Here is a 24800-nt window from a genome sequence, read left to right on the forward strand (position 1 = left end):
CTCAGCCGCTCAGTCAGTCATCAAACTGTCAAAAGATAACAAGACGGGCCAGGTAAATTAAGAAAGAAGCCACAGACACACTTAATTGCTTTTATTTGAGCAAAACCACATGCAAGCAATACACAAAGCATGTTCTTTTCCATGTTTTCATGCTACCAAATAAAGCAGAAATTGAACAGAATTTTGCCGGTCCTTTTTCCCGTTCTCCGCGCGCACACACACACACACACAAGTTTTAATTTTTAAATAAACATGGTGTTTGAGTATGCATAGTATGTGTGAGCATATGTAGCTTACTTTAGTACACTCTACTTACTGTATATCATTAGATTGTTTTTATATTGCAAATAAAGTATTCATGTTAAAATCACAGTTCCACTTACATCCGTTGTGCGATCGGGTAAAAGGCCTCTCCAAACCAAGCTCCCGGGCTGAATTTCAACCCCAGCCCGCCCCTGGCATCCACTCATCAACACAATCACTGAGTGGGCCTTTCTATTAGTCACTCATATTAGCTGTAATTAGCAGGGTTTTCAAGCTCCTATATAATGTAAACAACATCTGGTGCTGGTTAGTGTGAGTTTAAGCTGTGAGGACACACCTCTCCCACACACACACATACACACACACACACTCTAACAGCCAGCAGCCTGCATTCAGTTTGTATACCAGGGTCCAGGTGCAGTGCATGCTGGGTCACTGACTTACACCTCATTAATATTGTCAGTAACACCTGAACTTTTTCCTGCACTGTGAAGTGAAACTGCATCACAATGGTGACAGAGGCTTGTAGGTTCCAGACTCTGGTCCCAGTCAGACAGACATGTTTTAGATACTCACAGATGTGATGCCGAAACATCTGCCTGCATCTGTTGGGACATTGAAGAAATAAGAATCCTTCTGTACAGCTGTTACATGCTCCACCAGAGAGCCCCAGCAGAAACTGAGCAGAAACAATCTCCCTGGTAAGTGTATGATAAAGAACAGCAATAAAATGCAGTGAGTATATACACTACAGAGTTTACTGAGGTCGAGGTGAGGGCAGACACAACAGTAGCTGATCTGTTCATTTGATTAGAGCTAAGTCTTTGATCAGAGTACAGGTCAGAGGCGTGTGACGTTTCCACATACACTTTTTATTATAAACACAGGAGCCAGTATCACGATTCAGCCGTAATAAAAATGTATATACATATGTGACATTTAATTATCAAGTAGTAAAAGGTGAACTGGTGCTGGAGGGGGTCGGTGGTTCTGGTCTTGAACATTATCTGCTGAGGGATTCTCTGAGCTGCTCGTACGTCCTCTGGTCCTGTGTGGGGAACACAAAGGCACAGTCAGTGTGTGTGTGTGTGTGTGTGTGTTTCACACACAAACAAAAACTGAGCAGTTTCAAAAGGGTCTAAAGAAGGACGTCACCCCTCACAGCACACAATAGCTGACTGACTGAGACTCTGTGTCTTTCAGCAGTCCACACTCATATTGTGTCTTTAAGTCTTGTCCCCCGTGGCTTAAACGATTATTTCCTGATAGTGTGGAGGAATGCTGAGTAGAGCTGCGAAACAGTTTTGATGTAGCCACGTTCAGTGTCCGACGAGTCGGACTGGTTCTCCTGGCTACTTGATAGCAGGGAGGTGATGGGGACACTGATCTGATAGATGGTGTAGCACCGAGCTGTCTGCAGTGCCACAAACAGAAGCGTCTGGAAAGCTGCCAGAGTAATGGACGCATGAGGAGTCGCCGCATTCCACCGCGAGGTGTTCCTGTACAACTAAATAACCACGCAGCTGTTTGATCTGAGCTGACTTCTTAACTTTAGCTCATTATCTGTGACCTGATTGACTTGCAGCATCGATTTACCGCATGATTCAAACAAGAATGAAACAATAAAACTAAATGTCTAACAACCATCAAGTCTTGTTGTGAAAACAATTATGTCTTCACATGACTGGTTTTACATTAATCACTGTGCTTTTTGAACTTTCTTACCTTTTTGGACACAGATGGACGAACCTTCTTGAAGGCATCCTCAAAGTTCTGTTTGCTGACTCTGATGTCGGCGACGGAGCCAGAGGAGTCCACCTGACCTGTGTGCAACAATGAACACAATCAGAACCAACTCAGCATGAGACGCCATCCTGTGTCATGGAAACGTTTCTGAATTCAGGCCTCTGGACAAAAAAACAAAAGTCTTGACTCAGACTCCAGCCCTTGATGTGGACTCGGCCTGGACCGGACCTTAAGTGGTCTTGACCACAGCTCTGATCCTTATTTGCTAAAAAAATTATTGTTCCACTTTCATTAACATGAAAATCAAAGGTAGGATCAGAGCTGCAGGTAACACCAGAGCTCAACAGTAAAAGTGAAACCGTGGGAACCTTTGCAGTCGCTGCCTCCAGTCCCATACAGCATCACAGTTCCATTTTTAAATACTAAGTACTGTACAGGTATGTGGAAGCGGGAGTCAGGTTACCAGAAGAAGAAGCTGGGGCATTGTGGGACTTGAGGTAGGCCCTCAGGGCGTTAACAGATGCTTCCCTCACTAACGCAGTCAGGTCAGCTCCACTGGATCAAACACATAACATAAATACACATTTAGACTCAGTCTGGATGTGATTCCATGCTGTTCAGCAGATTTATGTTTTTGGTTTTTTTTTCCAGAATAAAAGCAGGACAAGCAGTATGAGTTTAATAAGTAAGCGTCTGAGGACAGCTGGGGACTTACGTGAAGCAATCACAGCGCTCATCGCAGGCGATCTCCTCCAGACTGACATCTGGCTCCAGCCGAGGTTTGGTCCCCCCCTGCAACAATCATCAGTATCTATCAGTCTCAGGTCTCTTGAGAGGATCAGCAGTCGTTTCCTCTCTCTGCAGCCTGAGGTGCTCTGAGATGTGGTTAGCCTAGCACTAGCTTAGCACAATGACCAGAAACAGAGGGAAACTGCTAGCCTAGTGCAAACATGCCAAAGCAACAGCTTCCCTCTATCACAACAAGGAGGAAAGAAGCTGGAATACAAAACATCATGCGATGTTCCACTGCGAGCTATAACAGGCGACAGTGAAAGAGAGTCTAAAAAAAGAGACAGAGGGACATCACTTAAGACTTGTTTTAATGGAGTTAAACAGCTTCAAAGAACCTGCCTGACAAACTGATCACATGTCCAGTGTATGACTGGGATTTTATTCTCTTTTGTTGATGTCTGGAATGTGATGAGACTGACCTGGTTCAAAATGATAAATAATACAGGAAAGAAACTCTAGCTGAATAAGATGACATTACTGTCCTTTCATCCTACTGTGAGACTTGTGATGTGTCTGGTTAACACGTACCTTAGTAATAGTGAGCAGGATGGCATGGCGATCTGCTGGAGGTGGCAGACCCACATACAGAGTTTTATCAAGACGGCCCGGCCTCAGTATGGCGGGGTCAATGATATCTGGTGAGAGACGAGACGGTGACAGTCAAATGTTCAATGTTAAATGTTCTGAAGGACGACAAATAATGAACGGAGTGAAATAAAGTCTTCAGCAGGTCTCTACCTGGCCTGTTGGTTGCGGCCATGATGAAGACCTGTCGTCGAGTCTCTAAGCCGTCCATCTCTGTGAGCAGCTGGTTGACCACCCGCACGCTGGCTCCTGACTGAACACACACACACACACACACACACACACACACACACACACACACACACACACACACACACAGTACATCATCAGGCTGTTTGAACAGAGGAAGCCATGAAATCATATGAGTGCTCTTAAAGCTGCAGGACGAGATCTGAAAATACAGTTTTTACTTTAAAAGCAGCCTGCTACGGTGACATGGCACCAGTTTGAAAGTCTGCAGATTTGGTACTTATTAAAAACATTGATACATTGGTTCATTTAATATGTTTATATATTAATATGTATAGAGATTAAACTGGCTAATTAACTAAATAAAATAGAATAATGTCTCTCTAACACGATTGACTTGAAGGATAAAGTCAAACTTGAGCCGATGACCTCCACCCCTACAGAAAATGTCCATTCAACAGACAGTAAATATGTGATGTAGTGTTCAAAGACTCCTCACAGTTAATGATGAGAAGCACTGAAGAGCTAATGATGGAAGTGTTACTGCACATGACCAACACCTGAGCTGTTTCCACATGTGAACTCCAGACATAATCTGAAGTTGCCCTATCACATGACACAACCATGGATTGGAGACACATCATGTGGTTTTGGTGAGGTCTTGTCTCCTTAGTGCTTAGTGTTTTTACACACTTTTATTGTACTCATATGCACTGTGACTGGTTGCTAAGGGCAACACACAGGCTGTGAATGACTCACATTGAAACCTATACCTCCTCACCACTGATGTCAAGTTGTTTGGATATGGTAATGATGGTCTACAAGTGTCATCTGACAGGACGCTCCACAACACGGCCGGTGTGTGTCACATGGTAGAATCTCATGGATAAGCTAATGAAGTCCGGTGTCTCTCACCTCATGGCCTGAGCGGCGAGGACACAGAGCATCGATCTCATCGAAGAAGATGACACATGGAGCTGAGTTGCGTCCCCTCTGGAAGACCTGCCTGACAGCTCGCTCGCTCTCCCCCACATACTGCACAGACAAGCAGAGGTTCATCAGTGAGTTCATCTAGAAGCACCAGCTGCTCGCACACTGCTGTGGATGGGACACCAGCTGAACACAGTGAACGAGCCTCTGGGGTGGTTCAAGTTAATGAGTTAGTGTCTGCTGGCTGTGCTGTGATCTGGTACCGCAACAACAAAAACAATGCACCACATCCCTGCTGCTCAGTGACTCACCATGTTGAGCAGCTCTGGTCCCTTGACAGAGATGAAGTTGAGGCCCGACTCGTTTGCCACTGCCTGTCAGGAGACAACACAGTGAGACACAGTGAGACACAGTGAGACGATGAGACGCCTTCACTCTCTCCTCGCCATGATGGTGCGGATTTCAGGCAGAGGAACAAAAACACTTCATCAAATCACTACTTGTCATTTCTACGTTTGTACAGATCAAACAAACAAGATACATCCTGTTTGTCAGAGAGCTTTAGCTTTAGAGGTGATGGATGCTGGATGGAGTCGGGCTAGCTGTTTCCCCCTGCTTCCAGTCGTAATGCTAAGCTAGGCTAACCACACCCTGACTCCAGCTCTGTGCTTGACACACAGACAGGTTAAAATATAGCTTTAATACAACACTAATCTCATATATAACAGGTCTTTTTTTTTCATTATTCATCTTTTATGAAATATTCTGGCAAACTAGATATTGTAAACCATTTTAAATGGCATGAGAATGGTTCAAAGTCAGCAAACTATCAGGTATGACTGTGTTGGTGTGGTGGGGAACCTTGGCAAGCAGTGTCTTTCCACATCCTGGAGGTCCAGCCAGCAGCACTCCAGATGGAGCACTGAGCCCCAGAGCTCTGAACTGTTCTGGAGAACGCACCGGAGCCTACACGGGAAACACACACACACACACACACACACACACACACACACACACACACACACACACACACACACACACACACACACACAGCTGTGTTATTCTGTGCTAACACTGACAGTGAGCCATGTGCAAACATGGGCCAGATCACAGCAGGGCTGGTCCACCACTGTCCTCCAAAAACCTGTTCTGTTCATCTGTGGATACACTAACAATGTTTACCACCTAAAAACCCCTTACTGACCCTGAATAACATGTGGCCACATACTAAGCACAAGGTGACTGACTCATAGTTTCGAAGATGAAAGGATAAGACCCTCACCTCCACACTGTGACTACAGTCAGAGGCCAGAGGGCCAATGTATGACCAAAGATATGGAAATGAGAAGGAATTTATCCTTCAATTAAAAAAAAAAAAACAGTATGATAAAAGGTAATGATCTCAGAGATGAGAGTGAAGCTTCTTCTCAGTCTTGGTCATGGATGTGAAATGTGAAGAAGCCTGGTGTTTACCAGTATGGCCATGGTGAGCTCCTCTCTGATGTCCTGCAGCGCTCCCACATCCTCCCAGGTGACGTCAGGCACGGTGGCGAAGCCCTCCCTCTTGGCTGAGGGCTGCACGCTGGCCAGGGAGGCCTGAAAGTCTGACATGAGGATGGACAGGCCGGCCAGCTCTTCCTCTGACAGCGTCTCGGCGTTCTTCAGTAGATGCAGGAGGTGCCACAGCTCCCCCTGCTGGACACGGCACGCAACGAAACCAGGACAACACAGGAGAGAAGCAGTCAGTGGAATTCACCAAAACTCACAACACAGAACTGGAAACTGATATCAACGTCAAGCTAACTCACAAGAACTAACATTATGTTATTAATGTTTTATTTTTAGTAAAAATTTTCCAACAACCTTTTTCCAACTTTGAGAACACTGTTCACCAGTTTACAGAAGCCATTACCAGGGGTACAGGATAATACAGAGTTTACCAGATGTATTGCTGGAGCTCATTATACCTGCAGGTGACTCTGTCCTGACTCTTCTTGAGAAACCGGGTTGACGTCTGTTGTCCGTTCTTCTTCTCTGACCTCTCCCTCTGTCACAGCAGCCTCAGTCTGAACTCCGCTTTCCGACGGGTCTTTAGCAGAGCTTTGGCTCTGGCTCTGTGGGCATCCTCTTATTTCCAGCAGCACCCTGTTCACGGCAGTCATGGCAGCTTCACGGCACAGGGCCATGAGGTCAGCGCCCACGTAGCCTGGGGTGAGACGGGCCAGCTGCTGGTAGTCAAAGTCCTCTGGCAACTTCAGCTTTCGACACAACGTCTTCAAGATCCTGACGAAGCACAAAACATTTTGTTCGGAGGCTGTGGTTTTTCAGGCTACAAACTCAACCTCAATAAGAGAGCACGGCCCCCAGTGTATGAAGAAGTGCCTGTGCTTGTGAAAAACAGATAAACATCTTAGTGTCTGTGTCATTGGGAAGTTCATAAACCTGTTCCTTGCCAAACAAATAAATTGTTACAGCTTTCCACTCAGTTCATTACTGATCTAATCATCTATGGCTGACCTGAGCCGAGCTGCTTCATCGGGAATACCCAGGCAGATCTCTCTGTCGAAGCGTCCAGCTCTGCGGAGGGCGGGGTCCAGGGAGTCTGGCCTGTTGGTGGCACCGATGACCAGGACCTGAGCTGTCACGGTCAGGCTGTTCAAGTCTGCCAGGAGGCAATCAACAGAAGAGCATTTAAAATAAGACCTGTCCAAGACCAGTGAAGAGATGCTCACATTACTCACACATCTGTCTTGTATTTTAGTAGTTGTAGTATTGTTGCTGTTGGTTTTACAATTAGTCGTATTATTGTCTTTTTATAATTATTAGTCTTGCTATTATTATTATTATTAGTATGTAGAACCTGCACCATGCTATCTTCTCTTTCCTCCTGCTCATATCCATACACTGTACAATGCAATGACTCCACAGTAAGTGCTACTCTGATTGGCTCTTCAGTGTGACCTCTCCTAATCGGTCAATGTCCAGTCACAGTCACTAAGTAGTTGAAGTATAATGAAGGTGCTGTATCGTACCGTCCATGCAGGTCAGCAGCTGGGCTACAATCCTCCTCTCCATGTCTTTAGAGGCTACCTCTCTCTTAGGGGTGATGGCATCTATCTCATCTATGAACAGGATACACGGAGCAGAGCTCTGCAGGAAGAGAGCAGTGATGTTCAGAGAGCAAGACATGGTCAACATTACTTATCATGTATCAATAACACCAGCTCTACGATGGGAACATGACTTGAGTATGTGCGTGCTACACCTCCTCTATTCTCTAGTCTTTGTTAATGACCTAAAAGAAGAAAAGCCACACTGACCACAGCCAATTCAAACAGCTCCCTGAGCTTCTGTTCAGACTCCCCCGACACTCCAGACACCAGCTCCGGGGCAGATACCTTCAGCATGGGCAGCTGCAGCTCCTGAAACGCACACAACACACACCACTAAACTGATGTCCCTCTTACTCTGACCTAGTGGGAAAGGTTTACTGAGGAACACTAAACACTATTCTCCATTTACTCACTCCAGCCACAGCCTGGGCCAGCAGGGTCTTTCCACAGCCAGGAGGTCCATGGAGGAGGAAGCCCCTCGGAGGAACCATCCCCAGTTGCTGGTACACCTCTGGGTGTCGCATGTGGATCAGCAGCTTACACACTTCCTGAAGCAATGTCAAATAAATCAGAGTGAAAATGACAGTACTTTTAAATGTTCAGCCTTTGGTGACGCTGTGACAGACAACAAAGCACCGCAGCCATCCCCGTTTTGCTACAACAACACACAAACGTAGAGAGGTTAAAAGATACTGACCGTCAGTGTGTCCTCATTACCTCCTACGTCTTCAAACCTCAGAGTGGGATACTGCAGCTCCGGTGACTTTGACTTTGCTGAGAAAGAATTCATCAGAAAAAAAAAAAATGACTATGAGATGTAACACAGTGGAGTGTCACTGACACCACAGTGGATGGATATTTCACTACGTAATAGACTGAGAGATACAAATACATTCATAAGTAACTAATATTTCCTGTTCAAAGCTCAGATAGGGTGTTCAATAATAAGAATCTACGTTTTATAGTTCAGTTGGGAAAACTAGAAAATGAAGTACCTTTCTTGATGAGGGTGCCAGTCTCAGCTGTTTCAGTGGACCTCTTTGTCCTTTTTTTAGACTTTCTGTGGGACTTCTCAGGCTCCAGCATGGACACATCTGTCTGCTGGTGACAAAAACACATGGCACACTGAGCTAAACACACAGTATGACGACTCTGAAATACACCTGCATGTGATGTGCAGCACACAAGCTCCACAAAACATGAAGTAACTGTTAAAGAACTACAATCCACTATGATACACAGCAACAAATAGCTGTGTAGATGGAGCTGCTGGAGCAAGACATGGTGTCCACTGGTACATACATTTGTTGCTGTATCAGCTGGCTCCTCATCACACAGGTCGATGAGGATGTTGCTCTTCTCGGGGCCTCTCCCTCTGTCAATGAACCAGCCTCCTGTGGAAACCTGTGTCCCCGAGCTGTGAAGGGGGCCGGCTGTGCTGACAGGAACGTTGGCCGCAGGCTGATCTCTTCTGGGTGAGCAGGTACCAGAGTCAGGGTTTCCCTTCCGGTACAGAGATGTAAGAGAGTTGTTCATGTGGTTGGTGGGCTGTGGATGAAAAAAAAAAAAAAGTGGCAGTGAGGAACGGCTGGAACACCACAATGTTCCTCCATACTTTCTTTCCAAATTATGTTTGTCTGTTTACTAAACTCTTATATCTGTTTTACATTAGATTACAATCTAATGTAAAACAGCCTCTCAAATTTGTGATTTAACCTCCACATCATTTCTTACCGTGTTCTCCAGAATGTGGTCATCAGAGTCAGAGGACTCCTCTGAGCTGCTGCTGTCTTCACTGTGAACACACACACACACACACACGTTTGCATGGATTTAGTTGTTCAAAAAGACAGTATGAGGAGGACAGCTTAGCTTAGAGTCCTGAGGTGAAAGACACAGTCTTGATGAAGAGCAGAGAGTGGCCCTTTACCCATGGTCATTGTGGCTGTGCTTGGCTCTCTTAGCCAAGTGTTTGCTCTCCAGATCATTGAGCCCAGACTCCTTCATGATGGCTTCATACACTGGGAGAGAAAGATGGAAACGATAGATCAGAGACCCTCACAGATGTTCATGTTCCAAAGGAAGTGTGTGATCATGAAAACACTGGTTTCCCTCCGGTGAGAACTTACAGTCTGAAGTAATCAACACAAAAACACATGTAATCAAAGCTCCTGTCACAGTGTAATAAGGCATCAGCGCTGCTGCCTCTTACCTTTCTCTACTTGAATCCTGAATGCTGTCTTGTTTCTTCTGCCATACTCCATCCTAAAGACACATTAGAATCTTTATCATCAAAACCAGACGAGAGGTGTTTCACCTCATGCATGTCCATGCTGGCAGAATAACTGAACTACTTACAAGAAAGAAAAATAATACATCTATACACTTTCATAGCAGAGTCATGTTCATTTATTGGCTCTGTTCCTGACTTCAACAGCAGCATACGACAGACTGAGGCAAAGCTGGGCTTCAGTCACCACCTCGGCTCGAGTTTGAGTCAGACCAGGTCACCGCTCCGATGAACTTGCCTGTATAGTTTTTGAAGTTCCAGGGCCATGGCTGAAAGGTCCACATACTGACTGTTGCTGGACGCCAGATACTGAAAACACAATTCACCATGAAACACGGTCAAAACGACTGATTCAGACCCAAGTCTCTGATTAACTTAAAGGATCATTCCAGTGGTTTTGCAAGAGTAAATAAAATTACAAACACCACTGCACAATTAATGCAAGTGGCATGGTCATTATTCCAGCCTTCCAGGAGCCTTTTAGTTTTAGTTGCAGTTCAGTTCAATGTGCTATCAAAATCAACTCAGAGAGACTTGAAACTTGCTCAACAAAGCTGATGCATCCTGATGAAGCACACGTCCACACTGGTTTTTGTCAGTTGGTAGTTTGTTAAGTAAGTTAAAATGGCAAAAATAATCTGTGAATCCTTCCTAATGGTGCATTCACATGCACGAAACACAACCTGTCCAATCAGAGCTGCTTGTGTCCTGCTAACTGATCCAACACAGAACTACACAGAGGGCATCTATCCCTCCACCGTGGAAATTAGTCCCAGGTTAAAAGAGTTTACAAGCCAGTTATAAAAGTGCAAAATCACTGGTATGGTCCTTTAATATAACACAACTCATGTGAGGCCAAAAGTTAAATTCATATAACATCACCACATTTGTCTCCCTCATGATGTCCTCTGATGACAGAACAGTTACCACACCTTAATCCTTGTCTCCTATTCAGTGCAGGGCTGACTGACTGAGACGAATGGTAAATAACTAAAGTATTATTAATGCTTTTATTACTTTCTTTGCAGAACCAGTCGTAAAAAGCAAAACTGCTTTTCTGCTTTTAACGAACTGTGAGATAATGTAAATGTTTCTTTATATGCTTAACATACAGCCACGTGAGAAAGAGGAGATAGACTTGTACCTGCTCCACTCTCTGTCTGAGCCGACTGTCCAGCCAGCCTCCACCTCTGTTCTTCATGTCTGTGTCTCTCTGAGCCTGCAGCAAGACACACAACACACACAGTGTATGTGTGATATGAAGTTATCAGTGCTAACACTTAGCAACGGCTACTGTCACACACGAGGGAAATTATTAGCAAGCAGTGTAATGAGTTTGGCCCACGCGTGTCACTGTACCCCAAAATGTAGAGAAAGAAATAAGGGTCAGACACACACACACACACAGAGAGAGAGAGAGAGAGAGAGAGAGAGAGAGAGAGAGAGAGAGACCAAGTGTTTAACTGACAGTGCCGCGCGGACTTCCAGCTTTAAACTTTTTAACTGAACAGCTTTAACGTGACATGGCGCCGTCTGCTGTGCGGCTGCTCACCTCTTCACTATCACCTTCACCAACACCACCACCACATCGCCAAATGGCACCGACTCCTGCGTGAAACCGTCTGGAAACTGTGTTTAGGCTCCGGCAACGTGACTACAAGCAGCCTTGCTCAACCCGGAAACGAAAATAAACGTATCCGGGTGAGGGTTTTCAAAATAACAGATGCTGTGATTTTTGCTGGCGCAGAGATCTGGTGGCTCACTGCAGGCTGTGGTTTTGGGCTGAAAACCTTTTTCCGTGAACCATCAGGCATCTTCCAGCAAAGGTTCTCCCTCTGCATGTATTTGGCTGATACAGTCATTCCCTCTTCATACACTTCACTGGTCTTTGCCTGGGTGTAGACTGCAACAGCACAAAATAAAAATACACTTTATCATTTTTCACAACATTGCTCCATTTCAACTAAACCTGAAAAGAATGAAAAAAAAAAACCATACTGGCATCAGTGAAAGAGAGGAGGTCAGAGGTCAGGTCTATCTTCTGGTTTTTGGACCCGTCTGTATTTAGGACGAGTCCAATAAGCCAAACTGTGCTCCCTCCCTCTCTGAAACACACAGAAACACAGGTCAGTGAGCTGACAGTACAACACCTACATACCAAAATAAGAAGCTTTAACACTTTCTCTCTGCTGCAATTAGTTGAAATAGAGCCATAAAATCACATCCTTACTTGTTGTTCTTCCTGGGTCCAGGGAACATCTGTAGATTAATGTAATAAAGATGTGAGACTGTCGAAAAAAGCTTTTACTCAAACATGGCTTCTCACTTTCTTTGTTCTCTGTACTCACCATCCAATATGCTGCTTGTCTGTGGTGGACGTCACTTGGAGCAGAACGTAATGCCTTTAAACATAAGAGACAGAACGATGGCAGCACATGTCACAGCACTGAGCCTTTGTACACAGGCTGGGATCTCACTACAGGAATAATCATTTCTATTTTCTATTTTAGAAAGCTTGTTTAAGTCAAAGTAAAAACTAAATCAGCTTTGTCACAGTTAAGGGTTAATTGGCCCACAGTGCAGTGAGCAATTGGCTGTTGTCAGCTAAGTGACTACATACCCCATTTGATCTCCTCCGTTATGATTGTGAAGGTGGAGGGAGACACGTTGTAGGACGTGTTCTGCTGTGGGTATGCCGGGGTAATGATGGGCATGATGTGGCAGCGGTCACTTGGATTCACCTGGAAATGTAGAAGGACACAGATTTTCAGCTTCCCTGAGTTTAAAATGTGATAATTCAGCAGCTGACGTGATTCTATGATTGTAGCCTGAACTCTCAGTAAAAATGCTTTAGCTGAGGCCTTACCCTGGGGTCCCAGAAAGGAAGGTTGTAGCAGCAGTCTTTCACCTCCCTCAAGCAAACTGGGACGGACCACACCCTGACACAAAACACAAGATTTTCAAATCCACTCTTCCTCATCTACAACTTTTTACAAAGCATTAACATGCAGCTTCACTTTCACAGAGAGACAATGAAGTCACAATTGAAAAAACACCAAATATTTTCTTTTCTATTTGCCTTTCAAAAATTGAAAAAGTTGCATTTAAAGAGGAAAGCACTGATGTTTTTACATTTAACAAGGACACCACCAGAAATGCTGGGACAACTCACCACATTGAGTAGATCTTGAAAAACTTGGTTACCAGGGTGGAAGCTGTGGCATTTGGAAATAGCTGACAAATCCTGAAGTTATAAACATTAGGCACAAGGCTGAGGATCTCCTCTGTCACTCTGTATCCTATAAAAACAGAATGAAAACAAAGATTCATACAGAAACAGATGCAGTGAAAATGGGCAAATCACAAATGAACAAATTGGTCCACAGTCATAAAGAAAAGGAAACACTCATGTATTTACAATTCAGTGGTAATACTTCATTGTCCTGCTACTAACTTTTCATTATGTATACTTGTGTCATTGCTGTCACAGACTTAAACATGACATTCATACATGCAATATCTGTATTTTCTGCAAAGGTATGGCTGGACCCTCTCCTTCAAAGCTGCCAAAAATGAACAACACAACAATTATGGAAGCTCGCACACAGCTACAACTACTAGTTGTAAGTTCTAAACTTGTGAAATATTTATTTTACCAATCATTTGTACTGAAAATTAATATTATACAAACTTCTGTTTCTTTTAGTACAGCATTCGTGGCAGTGTGGTTCCCAGCGATCAGCTCTTGAATCACTAACAAAAACTCATAAACATAACAAAAATTTTATTTTGGTGTATGTATTACACCTGCAACTGCCCTGAACGCCTCCATATGTCAAAATCCTGCCTTACTCGTGGCGCCCCCTGCTGGTAAAAGGAAAGGACCCGTTTTTACTCTGACATCTACTGCATAGTTGACACCATCCACTTCTTTTCTGCTGTACAACCTTCCCAACTAGTTGGTCAAGCAACAAGAAGAAGCTGCGTGCAATGACAAGACAATACGGAGGGGGGCCAACTGCGACTCCAGCGGGTCGCAAGGAGTGCGAGGGCCCGCTCATCGCTGCTTGCAGCTTTAATTCAACGTTTTTTCCCCACTCTGTTTAACAGTATTTCTGACATCCTATAAATTCTTAAAATATATGAAAAATAAGGAAAAACAATCTGAAATACCAACGACCTGTACAGTTTTTATATATACATTTTTTAAACACAGTCTATGGTTACACTGACACTGTAACAACACATTATAGCTTTACAGCATGGTGTAACTTAGGTACAGTTTTGTTCTAACGTACCTGAAACATAGTTTATGATACTTGTTATATTGTATAATATTATTTTACTGTTTTGTTATGTTGTGTGTAAATGGTGTTGGTGATGTCAGGTTTCCTGAATGAATAAGAAAATATTTGTCATATTTGTACACAGCCAATGGAGGGTCGAGAAACTTCAGATAAGCTCTCACTTTCACTTCCTCGTCAGCTGTACTTCCTCATTACACTTAGACAGAGATTCGCTGTGTTGGATCATAGTCGGCGTGACGGTCATGAAGGACGGTACCGGAGCCGGGGAACAGGCGGAGGTCTCCCGCCAGGAGCTTTATGAGGACTATGTGAACTGTTACCTTCAGCAGTGTGCGGACGTCCGACCGGGCCCCGACGCCCGGCTGCTGAACAGAGCGGCTCAGTATTTGCTGAGGGAGCCAGATCCTAAGGGCACCTTCACCGTGTTTCCATTCTACCAGGCGGTCTCCGAGGACTGTGAACCCCTGAGAACAGACTCCAGGAAACACCTGTCCGCCTTTATTAAAGCCACCGAGCTGCTGGAAACGCTCTGCATCAACCTGTACCTTCAACCCTGGAAGAAGGAATTCAAAACACTTAAGGTGGAACTATTTCTTTCTTTTTCTTGCTTCCTTTCTTTTCTTTCAGCCACTCCCACCTAACAGGTGATGTTAATGACATCAAGTCTGGAATTCAAAACATGTGTTCTCCTCTAGGTCAAAGTTCAGTGTCCCCTGTATTCATTTCTGTTGTGGGGAAACCCTGCCTTACCTCAGCTACTCTGTCGGGGGCCCACGAGGGCCAAAGATGGCTGAAAGATGGTGCTGTCTCAAAACCTGTCTCAGATCAAACACAGTTTATATGGTTTTCATTATAGAATAGTATTTAGAGAATAACAAAAGTGACTGGTGATAAATTCATTTGTAAACTGTACAGATGGTGGACAGTCAGGGTTTTATGTTTCTCGACTGATCAAAAGTGAAACTATCTGTTGGTCCCTGCGTCTTATCTTGTTCGTCGTATTTCAACAGGTTTCAGTCCTGTTAACATAGACTCTAAAGCAGCAAAGCAAAACAAAGCTGTGGTTTTAGCCTCCACTAAAGCCTTGTTGTCTCAACACTGTTGGTTCCACTGAGGACATGGAAGTCATGGCTGGTTTGACTTGCTAGGGAGCCCAGGAGGCCCAGGAGACCCAGGAGGAGGGGGTCCTCCATTTCTCCTATGTGCCTCCCTATCTGTGTGCTTTTGTACAGCTTTTCTACACTACAACTCTCCCAGACTCCAGGTTTTACCAGGGCTGATTTGATTAAAGACAGATAAACTCAGGAATATGCAACATGTAAGCAGATCATCAGATTAAATAATAAAGTTATCCAAACTAGATTTAGACACATGGACCCTCTTCATGAACTGAGGATCATGTGGTGAGGCAATAATAAATTAGTAGTTGTCCCGGTTCCTGTTTCTGTGCAGGATGTGATAAAAAAGAGGAAACACCTGAAAACACAGAATGATTTAACAATGGGGCCGTGAGACAAAGACACAGTGAGCACGTAATGATGGGGAGTTTAGGATATGACTTTCTAACAGTGTGATGAAAAGACCAGATCTCCATGGACTTTGTTGTGATATTCGTGGTCTGGTCTGGTGACCATCCTGGCCTTTTCTCTGGTGCCAGCATGACTTTATCATTGCATGGCAGGAGCTTCAGTCACAAACACTGCCCTCCAGTGGCTCTGTTGTGCTGTTGGGGGGACATTTTGCTGACATGGTTTGAGTCCACTTGTCCCCTTAGAGGGAGGGGTCACAGTAAATCAATACAAAGCTGTTCTGAAGGAGGGAGGGGTCTGTTCCAGGATGACAGTGCTCCCATCCACAGGACACGAGGGGTCACTGAATGGCTTGATGAGTATTAACATGATGTGAATCATATGCTGTGGCCTTCACAGTCTCCAGATCTCCAGACACTGCTTGTGTCTCTGTAACACAGAGAGCACTGACAGCTTTATTTTTCAACTACTAAATCACTTTCTACATGGTCATAATTCTTTTGCTGTAACTGTAAGAGGTTCTCCATAAATTAGTTTCTTTGTTTTGTAATCGATGACATGTATTTCTGTCTCTGTGTCTCTTTTAGACTTTTACAGGTCCTTTTGTTTACTGTCTTCTGCCAGTTCTCAGCGGCTCCACCATTGAGTCAGTCCTGGCTTCTATCGGCTACCTGCCCCACGCTGACGCCCCACAAAGGTACAGAACAAGGAGAAGAAGAATCAGAATTAGACTGGCAGTTCATGCTGTAGACATCAAGTCCACATGGCCTGTTCTTACAGCTGCTAAGTCTCCTTTCATAGTCTTTGTTAAGTGTTTTCATAGTCTTTGTCTTTTCATAGTCTTTTTGTCTTAAATTTTCTTGTGAAATCTGAAGGGCCAGGCCTCCGTCTGATTTTGAAATGTGTGCAAACAACTTAACAGCAAACTGCACTGACTTTGACAATGTCAGCAGGTAGCTGGGAGGCTTTGCCAGCATCTGTCATCTGTGGAAGGCATTTGGTCCTCTCTTCCCATCCCCTTTTTGTCTCGTTGTCCTCAGTTGTTCTCTTTACCGTTTGATGGTTTTCAGCGAGTTCCGGCTCAGTGAGGATGCTAACCCAGACAGAGCCATGCTGGTGGGCTTCGAGCTGCTGCTGGCCAGGGTGGAATGCTACCACCTCCTGGAGCTCCTGGAGAAGGATGAGCTGGAGCCACAGGTAAGATCAAAATCACAAAACCATATTTGCTACATTACAGTCCAATCAAAGAGCAGCTGCTTATACTAAAATCAATTACGTAGGAATTTCTGCGATCCGAGGGTATTTCTGTCTGCTGCATTTTCAGATCATTTCATGGTTTCCTTACTCTGCAGGAGATGCTGGACATTCTCCGCAGGAGAGTGGGGGCCACTACAGAGCTAGAGGAACCCACAGAAAAGAAGACGACAACAACAGGGCAAAACGAAGAGGAGAAGAAGAAGGAAGAAGCAGATAAAAAAGAGGTACAGTGCTGAGGGCTGGTTGACGGGAGCCAGCAACTGCTTCCTCCTTCTGCCCGGTGCCAGGAGCTGTCTTCCCTTGCCTCACAAAGCAGATTAAGTTGTTACTGAGCAGAAGGGTAGACCTGACCACCTGCTCTGTCCTCTGGATTCTGGTGGCTGGCTGATTTCTCGTGTGGTTGACTGCTCCTTCAGGCTTCCGCTGATTTCCTGTTTTTGTGCTTTGATGTTATTCACAACCTGACCAAGAACAAGTCTTGCTTTTTCCTTCTTGGATTCTAAGCTTCTTATTGCTTCTTAAGCAAGGCCCAAGCACTTTCAGATATAGTTGTTGGCATTTGAGCTGAAAAAACACCAACAAAATACAAACAAAGCTATGTAAATAATATAATATTCCTCATTGCTTTTGGTACAAGCTCTGTTTTATTTTCTTCAGGCGCCTCTGTATTCAGACACCAGGCTCACAGTGAACCCCCAGCCCAAGCCTCAACTCCACCACCACCTCCACATCAGTGCAGACCAGTCCATCATGGAGATGCAGAGAATCTACCCTGATCTGGCCTTCAGGGGCCGCCTCCTGGTCACAGACAAACCTCGCCCAGCAAACGGCAGCAGGGGCAGCGTCACAGCTCTTCACGCTGCCAGTGACAGTTACGGTGATGACAGTAAAGCTGCTGAGCTCCACAGAAGAGACTGCACTAAAGGCACCAAAGCCGCTTCTACAGCTACCTGCAGTAAAAATGACGAGAGCAAAGCTGCCGAGGTTTCGGGCGACAGCGGCAGAAGTAGCCTTTGTCATGATAGGAACACTGGCACGAGCACCGTCCCAGGAAACACCACTGGCGGCAGCTTTAGTAACACTGACAGAAGAAGAGTTGATGATGATGATGATGAGCTCAGTGGTCCTCAGGGTATGTCGCTTCACCTCACTCTGAGAGCTGGATCCAAAGCGGAGCAGGACCTGATGCCTGGAGAGTCTCAGCCCACAGCAGCCCACAGGCAGCAGCAGGCAGCATCGGGTAACACACACACACACACACATTAATCAAAAACATATGAAAACTTCAAGTACATTTTTTCACTTAACAGCAGAAAAAAACTCTGTCCCGTGAATGAGGATGACTTCATTTCCAGTTAAAGTGGGCTAAAATCCTGTGCCACACTTTATGTATTTTCCTTAAAAATGAATTGATAAGCTCTTTATGGATAAAACATCCTGACAGAAGGGTTTGTTGCTGTAAAATGTCTGATTAACCTAACAGAAGCTTCCGAAGCCATGATATCACCATCTGGGCTTTCCCCGAATTGTTTAAAGACATAGAAATCTTAGTGTATGTAAACTTCTGTTTCCTATGCTGTAGAAATAAGTTGCATCAATTGCACGTTGCAGTGTTAATGTGAAACGCTGACTTTTCACAGACGTACAAAACAGGAAACCAACCAGACTGCTGCTTCCATCTCTGAGCTCTGTGGACGAGGAGCAGGAGCTGAGACAGCTGGCAGAGACGATGGGCCAGCTCCAAGTGCAAGAGAACGAGGGGGAGGTGAAGAGAGAAGCGGAGAGGAAGAGAGCGGAGGAGAACACGAGCAAAGAGAGGAGGAAGAAAAAACGAAAGGCGAGCACGGAGGGAGAGGAAGAGGAGCTGAGCCTCAGGAAGCCAGTGATGGAGACAGGTCCCCCGCCGAGCCACGACGGCAGCAGATGCACCAAATCCTCTCAGCCTGATCCTGATCCTGTGTGCCACCCCTCGGCCCTGACTGCAGACTGTCAGAGCTGTAACAGAGGAGGAGGAGGAGATGAAGATACCCAAGATACCGAAAGAGCGGAAACGGGCCGAGGAGAGGAGGAGCAGCTGGCACAGAGCTTCGTTATCGTCGAGCATCACAAGAAATGACACACATTCAGGGTTCAAACGGACTGAAGTCACTGTGAATACTGGGTTTAGATAGATACCCGATACTTGATTTGATTCATTTTATTTTATTTTTTATTAACTTATTGTAACTTTATTAACCGTCTTGTTATCATGAATCCAGGGATGAAGATGAAGGAGAACTTCATACATAATGTATCATTTAATTCTGAGATACAGACACAAATAACTTCAGCTCACCATGTCTTAATTTGAAGATATTTGTGTGTTTTTTTTTTTTCACTTCTTTTTTCCTCTCACCTCTACATAGACCATGTCCTCCATGGTTAAATAACCAAACCGGCTTGGAGTCGCTGCAAGAATTTCTTTTTTTTCTCCGCTTTTGAATCTCGCTCTCTGTCTCGTCAAAACTAAATAAATAAATAAAGTCATTTGTTGTCACTTCCTGAAACCTTGTATCAGGTGGAGCTGAGCGTTCTCCTTGATCTGCTTTGGTTTGGATTGTACCTCATTTTGCCTGTGATGACATGAATAAATCTAAATGTATTTAGATTTTGTATTTAGATATTGTATATGCCTCTGAATGATTCCTGCTGTAAAGAGCGTCAGTGTGTGCAGTGGGAGAGGATTTAGACAGCCTCTATCATTAGACCAACACCACTGTACTCAGTGATATGAACCATGTGAGCACTGAGCAAAACAAAATAATTAAGGTCTTTAAATCTAGTTTTGACACAGAGCCCCTTTATAAGACCACAGGGTCATGGAATAACACAGGATCTTTCTCAGAATTACTAAAACACCAACACCAGGGTGACTTAAGAAATTCCTCGTATATCCTAAAGAAATAAGTGATCTTTAAACTCTTTCATCTAACATATCTGACCAAAATAAAAGAGCAGAAATGTTCAAAATCCAAGTCAGGACTGCAGAATTTAATGAATACGACAAGACACGTACAACAAAGAGCAATGGTTCCTTCTTTAAAATGAAGTAAAGACAAACAGTTCAGTTCTACATCGTCTTAATAAGGTCCCATAATCTGTGAAATCCCTTTACAGTACACGGGGACTTGTGCGTTGTTTGTCTGTAGCAGGTGGAGCGGAGCTTGTTACTGGTGCAGCTTTTCATTTTACAAATCAAGAACCACTTTGTGCTGCCGCTGCGACCCGCTACGATCCCATCCGCTGAGGTTTCTCAGGATGACCTTCAAGTGCATCACATCACATAATAACATAAACTAATAAATAACTACTTGATGAGAAACAGCACGCAGAAAGAACGAGTTCAATGTCACGGCCTAAAGCGATGAACTCTACGGACGAAGTCTCTGACAGCTGGAAGTCTTTTTTAGAAACTTTCTAGTGTCTTAAATCAAAGACTGAGTGTCAGTGGAATGTGTTAGCTGTACTGACGTCCACTCTGCAGGTGAGAGTACCTCTAATATATGAGTTTGGTAACAAGTTTTCCACATGTACAGGAATGAGCTGTCAAACAGCTAAAAATTAACATCAGAATCTTAAAGATAAAATTATAGTTGCTAGTGAAAAAACTTAAGTTAATGTAACAGATCAGTTGTAAAACTATGGTTTGTAAACAGCCCTATAGGACTTCCTGTATTGATGGAGGGATGTGTTTCATTTCATGTGTGTGTGTATGTGTGTGTGTGTGTGTAACGGTATGTTTGAGTATCAGATGTAGCTAGCTGCTAGGATCTTGTCACGGTTTTCTTCGTACTGGTGCAGCATCTTCTGGAGGTCATGGTCAGCAGGAATCACCTGCACAAAAACACACACACACACACACACACACACACACACAGACACATTTAGATCAGAATCACAGGCTTGCAGCTGCTGCAGGACACAAACTAATACACACTGCGTGGTCACTATAACATCTGGACGAGAGTGGAAACACACCATGGTGCTGATTCAGTGTGCAGAGTCAGAGGAAAAGGTTCATCTGTGTGTGTGTGTGTGCCCAATGTGAAATATCTACTCAAACCACAGCAGAGAGAAGCCTCACTCACCAAAACAGGAGCAGGGAGAGGGAAGGAGGTACGCTTGATGAGCCAGTCCTCATACAGCTGGTGGATGGACTCCAGATACTCCTGGTGGACAGATGGTGGACACACACACACACATACACAAGGTGGTACATTAGTGACCAATTTACAGAACGTTAATCTTATTAAATTGACTGACAGTTCAGCTATTTGGTGAAGTGTTTGGAGTTTGCCTCCTCACCAGTGGAATGACTTTCTCCTCCTCTCTGCACCTCTGCTTTAACCTCTCATGGCAGGTTTGAGGAGACGTCTGCAGGTAGACTGGAGTCAGAGGAAAAAGCCAGGGGTATCTGTCAGAACAATAAGCCACTACAACCACTGTGCTTCTTCTCCTACTCATCATAATCCTTATTAAATGTGTGTTTGTGTGATTCTCACCAATCAGATCAACGGGAATGGAAATGTTAGTTGTGATCCAATCAAACCACTCGCTGAGAACAGCAAAGTCCACCTCTGGCATTTTCCCACTGGAAAAAGAAAAAAAAAATGAGATGATTCAAATGTGCCAACCATCACTGTTCATGGTTCTTTTGATGTGTGTGACTGTACGTGGTCGGCATCAGACTGTTTTATGCTCATACTGGACTGAACACACTGCTGCATCATTGTTGTGAGACAAATATCTACACTGTGATATAAAATCAGAAGATTTGCAAGACGCATTAAACATAGACCAGGAGCCTGAACTATTGTGCGGCAGAAGCTGTGTGCTGTATGGATTTATGTATCTAGTCTCTTGGTCTGCTCTGGCCCTGAAGTTTCTGCCACCCACAGGTAAACATTACCTTCTGAAGAGATTCTCCACAAAGATGTACTTGGCACTGAAGATGGACCTCTCCATCATCTTGACCGGAGCCGACTGGAACCAACAAGAAGCTTTTAGCACACACAGCTGATTTCCTGACAGCACTGCAGGCTGACGCAGCCTATATTAGCTAACGAACAATAAAAAAAGGACACTTACTATGGATGACAAGTGACAATCCAGCATGGTGAGTTGAACGTAGGTCTGCAGTGTGATGCCCCAGCGCTCAGGATCCTGGTACATCAGAGCCTGAAGGGGACAGGAGCAAACAGCTGATACAACCAGCATGGCGCACACGCAGGAAACTAATTCACATTATTTCCATCTTTTGTTTGGTTCCGTTAAGAACCTTTTTTTTGTTTAAAAGTACTGTTCCATTCAATGCTCTCCGAAGTTATCCTACAAATACTTTGAGGGTCCCTGACCTGATCACAAAGGTCTGATATCAGATCAGTACAATTACACAATGACAACAACACGGCCGTGCACAGTACCAGAGGGTTGTGTCCACGGACATTCCTCCATTTAGAGACTGGTTCTGTGAGGACCTGGAACAAATGAGAGGAGACAGGAATAATATTTTAATATGTTGTGCTTCTGATGTTCCGGGTTTTCTCTGGTGTTTCATCTTTTTTCAAGGAAGGAGTGGGACTCAAAGTATTCAGGCAGAGGAAAGCACACATGGTGTAAAAAGCAGTTCCTGTCTTTTATTATAACACCTTTAATCTGATGTCCAGCCTTCCCTCTCATGTCAACTGACAGCTGTGTCACAACTCAAGCCAATCTGCAAAACAAATTGAGTGGTACTTCCTGGTCGGAGTACACACACACACACACACACACACACACACACACACACACACACACAAATCTGCAGTAAGCACAACTTTGCTTTGCCGTACCTCTAAACTGCTGGTTTTGCGGAAATACTCCAGACACGTCGTCTTCCCGCTGGCGATGTTCCCCTCAATGCAGATCTGGAGACAGTGACAGAGAGACAGATGCTGACTGGCCCGTCCACAGAAATGATGAAGAATAAGGACATTACTGTGATATGAGGATCTTGAATTTCAGTATGTGAATTGTGATGACTGGTATTTAGCCTCGGCCAAACACGTAACAATGGAAAACGACTCCCGCACTACAAAAAGGCAGCCGACCCTGCTGAGCGCAGATCATCTCGGGGTGTGTACCGTACTGTGAGGAATGAACGCAGGAATGAAAAATGAAATCTCAGATTGCAGACCGTGTCGGTGGAGACTCACCACTGCTTTCTTATCCTCTCCATTCCGCACAAGCTTCCCTTGGAAGGAAGACAACATAATGAGACAAGACTTCCCTTCCCACAACTCCCAGTGCTGGCCTCTCTCAGGTCAGCAGGCTACAGCAAAGTCAGAGGGACAGAGAGATGTTAAAATGCAACAGCAAGTGCAGCACAGTGTTTAAGCAGGTGCACAGGTTTGTATTGCAGGACTGGAAATGAAACAGTGAGTATCAGGATAAAGTGCTTCAGAGTATTTACATCTATAATCTGATGCACCCAATATGGATGTAGACACACCCCCCAAAAAAAGGTCCACATTTTAACACCATAGTCACTGTCATCCCAAGTCCAATTTGCAGATGTTCAAATAGCACAGCACTCGCAGACTGCAGCACACACAAAGCAGTTAGTCAAAGCAAAGGGGGAAAAACTGAATGAGCAGAAGTGATCATGTGACACCCAGAGGTCAAGGGATGTATTCACAGAGCACCTCGTGTGTGAAACTAGGAGACCTCCTGAAGGTTACTCAAAGTTCAGTTTCCTCTGAACAGTTATATACAGTCAGCAAAGTAAGAAGGATATCAATAAAGCAGGATCAATCTGCACTACGATTATTTAACAAGTCCGTGAATTTATTGACATGTATATATCTCACTTTTGTCAGTCCTTCCCTGCTGAATAGACCCTTAATTTCAAATAATATCTGTAATCATGATCTGGATAAATTACTAATTAATTAATGGCCCACATATTTAACATATGGTCAGAAATCCGGAACAATAATACTGGAGGCTTTTTAAGCTAGGTTTTAAGCTAGTTTTTGCTAAAATCATATATAACTAACGTTACAGCCCTCAGAATACTGGAATACTTAAATAAATATGAAAGACATTTAATACCTTCTAATGCATTTTCAGGGGAAACTTTACAATAATTTTTGGATTTTTAAGGACTCGTGTCCGCTGTGTCCCAGCACCACTGACCTGGGGTAAGGCGCCGCGTGCCGCTCAGTGCTCTGCTGTGGAACGCGCTCACGCTCCACGCGCCGAGCAGTGAGCCTCTGTCACCTCCAGCAGCACAGCGAAAAGACAGGAGCCTAACACACCGTCTCAACAACAACAACGACTGTCCACCACCAGCTACCGACATCTCCAACAGCACACACCTGCCCGTAAATATTCCGTAACTTCCTGCATCAAACAGGAAGAAGAAGAAGAAGAAGGAGGAGGAGGAGGAGGGGAAATTTCTTCTTCGTGCGATATTGAGCAACATTCCGGGCGCATTACCGCCATCTACTGTCGATCACTGTTAAGGTTTTTTTTTCATCCTTCACTGGATTACACTGTGAAGGCCTCTTCCCATTATAAAATTGAATTAAAACCTGTATGATATACATTACTTTTGTTTTGGTACGGAAGAGGATTAGGGACACATGAGGGGGAAATGAGAATTGTGCGTTTAAAGTCAGAATTCTGAGATTAAACTTAGAATAATTCTACCTTTCCCGAGTTTTTTTCCCCACGTGTCCCTAATCCTTTTCCGTATGTTTCTTTGATTATGTTTCAT

At 44.4% G+C, this 24800-nt stretch overlaps 3 protein-coding genes across 5 annotated transcripts; 1 reads left to right on the top strand and 2 right to left on the bottom strand.

The window, feature by feature from the left end:
* Positions 1-432: 432 nt before the first annotated feature.
* Positions 433-12014, bottom strand: nvl (nuclear VCP like). 2 transcript variants are annotated; one of them, XM_041050587.1, is made up of 25 exons: positions 11908-12014; positions 11462-11812; positions 11054-11128; positions 10148-10218; positions 9832-9884; positions 9550-9640; positions 9354-9414; positions 8922-9167; positions 8615-8717; positions 8317-8393; positions 8033-8167; positions 7827-7928; positions 7539-7656; positions 7024-7168; positions 6474-6789; positions 5980-6201; positions 5368-5472; positions 4818-4880; positions 4492-4611; positions 3541-3640; positions 3331-3437; positions 2726-2802; positions 2474-2565; positions 1990-2087; positions 433-1312 (listed from the first exon to the last, which is right to left on the bottom strand). In XM_041050587.1, exons 3-25 carry the CDS (start codon positions 11108-11110, stop codon positions 1268-1270), a joined length of 2604 nt encoding a protein of 867 aa, XP_040906521.1. In that variant the 5' UTR covers positions 11111-11128; positions 11462-11812; positions 11908-12014; the 3' UTR covers positions 433-1267. The 2 variants fall into 2 exon arrangements, with proteins under 2 accessions (XP_040906521.1, XP_040906520.1); XM_041050586.1 differs by having other exon boundaries at positions 8615-8720.
* Positions 12015-14391: 2377 nt separating this feature from the next.
* LOC121190118 lies at positions 14392-19528 on the top strand. Its single transcript, XM_041050707.1, has 6 exons — positions 14392-14797; positions 16333-16442; positions 16816-16942; positions 17098-17226; positions 17660-18242; positions 18643-19528. Exons 1-6 carry the CDS (start codon positions 14459-14461, stop codon positions 19116-19118), a joined length of 1764 nt encoding a protein of 587 aa, XP_040906641.1. The 5' UTR covers positions 14392-14458; the 3' UTR covers positions 19119-19528.
* A 489-nt stretch (positions 19529-20017) lies between these two features.
* On the bottom strand, positions 20018-24427 carry tk2 (thymidine kinase 2). Of its 2 annotated transcripts, none has more exons than XM_041050060.1 (10): positions 24218-24427; positions 23236-23273; positions 22873-22947; positions 22465-22518; positions 22130-22219; positions 21951-22024; positions 21544-21632; positions 21347-21426; positions 21130-21210; positions 20018-20875 (listed from the first exon to the last, which is right to left on the bottom strand). In XM_041050060.1, exons 1-10 carry the CDS (start codon positions 24381-24383, stop codon positions 20789-20791), a joined length of 834 nt encoding a protein of 277 aa, XP_040905994.1. In that variant the 5' UTR covers positions 24384-24427; the 3' UTR covers positions 20018-20788. The 2 variants fall into 2 exon arrangements, with proteins under 2 accessions (XP_040905994.1, XP_040905995.1); XM_041050061.1 differs by having other exon boundaries at positions 23236-23351; positions 24218-24354.
* Positions 24428-24800: the final 373 nt, after the last annotated feature.

The sequence above is a fragment of the Toxotes jaculatrix genome, chromosome 11 (assembly GCF_017976425.1).
Source record: "Toxotes jaculatrix isolate fToxJac2 chromosome 11, fToxJac2.pri, whole genome shotgun sequence".
Classification (NCBI taxonomy): domain Eukaryota; kingdom Metazoa; phylum Chordata; class Actinopteri; family Toxotidae; genus Toxotes; species Toxotes jaculatrix.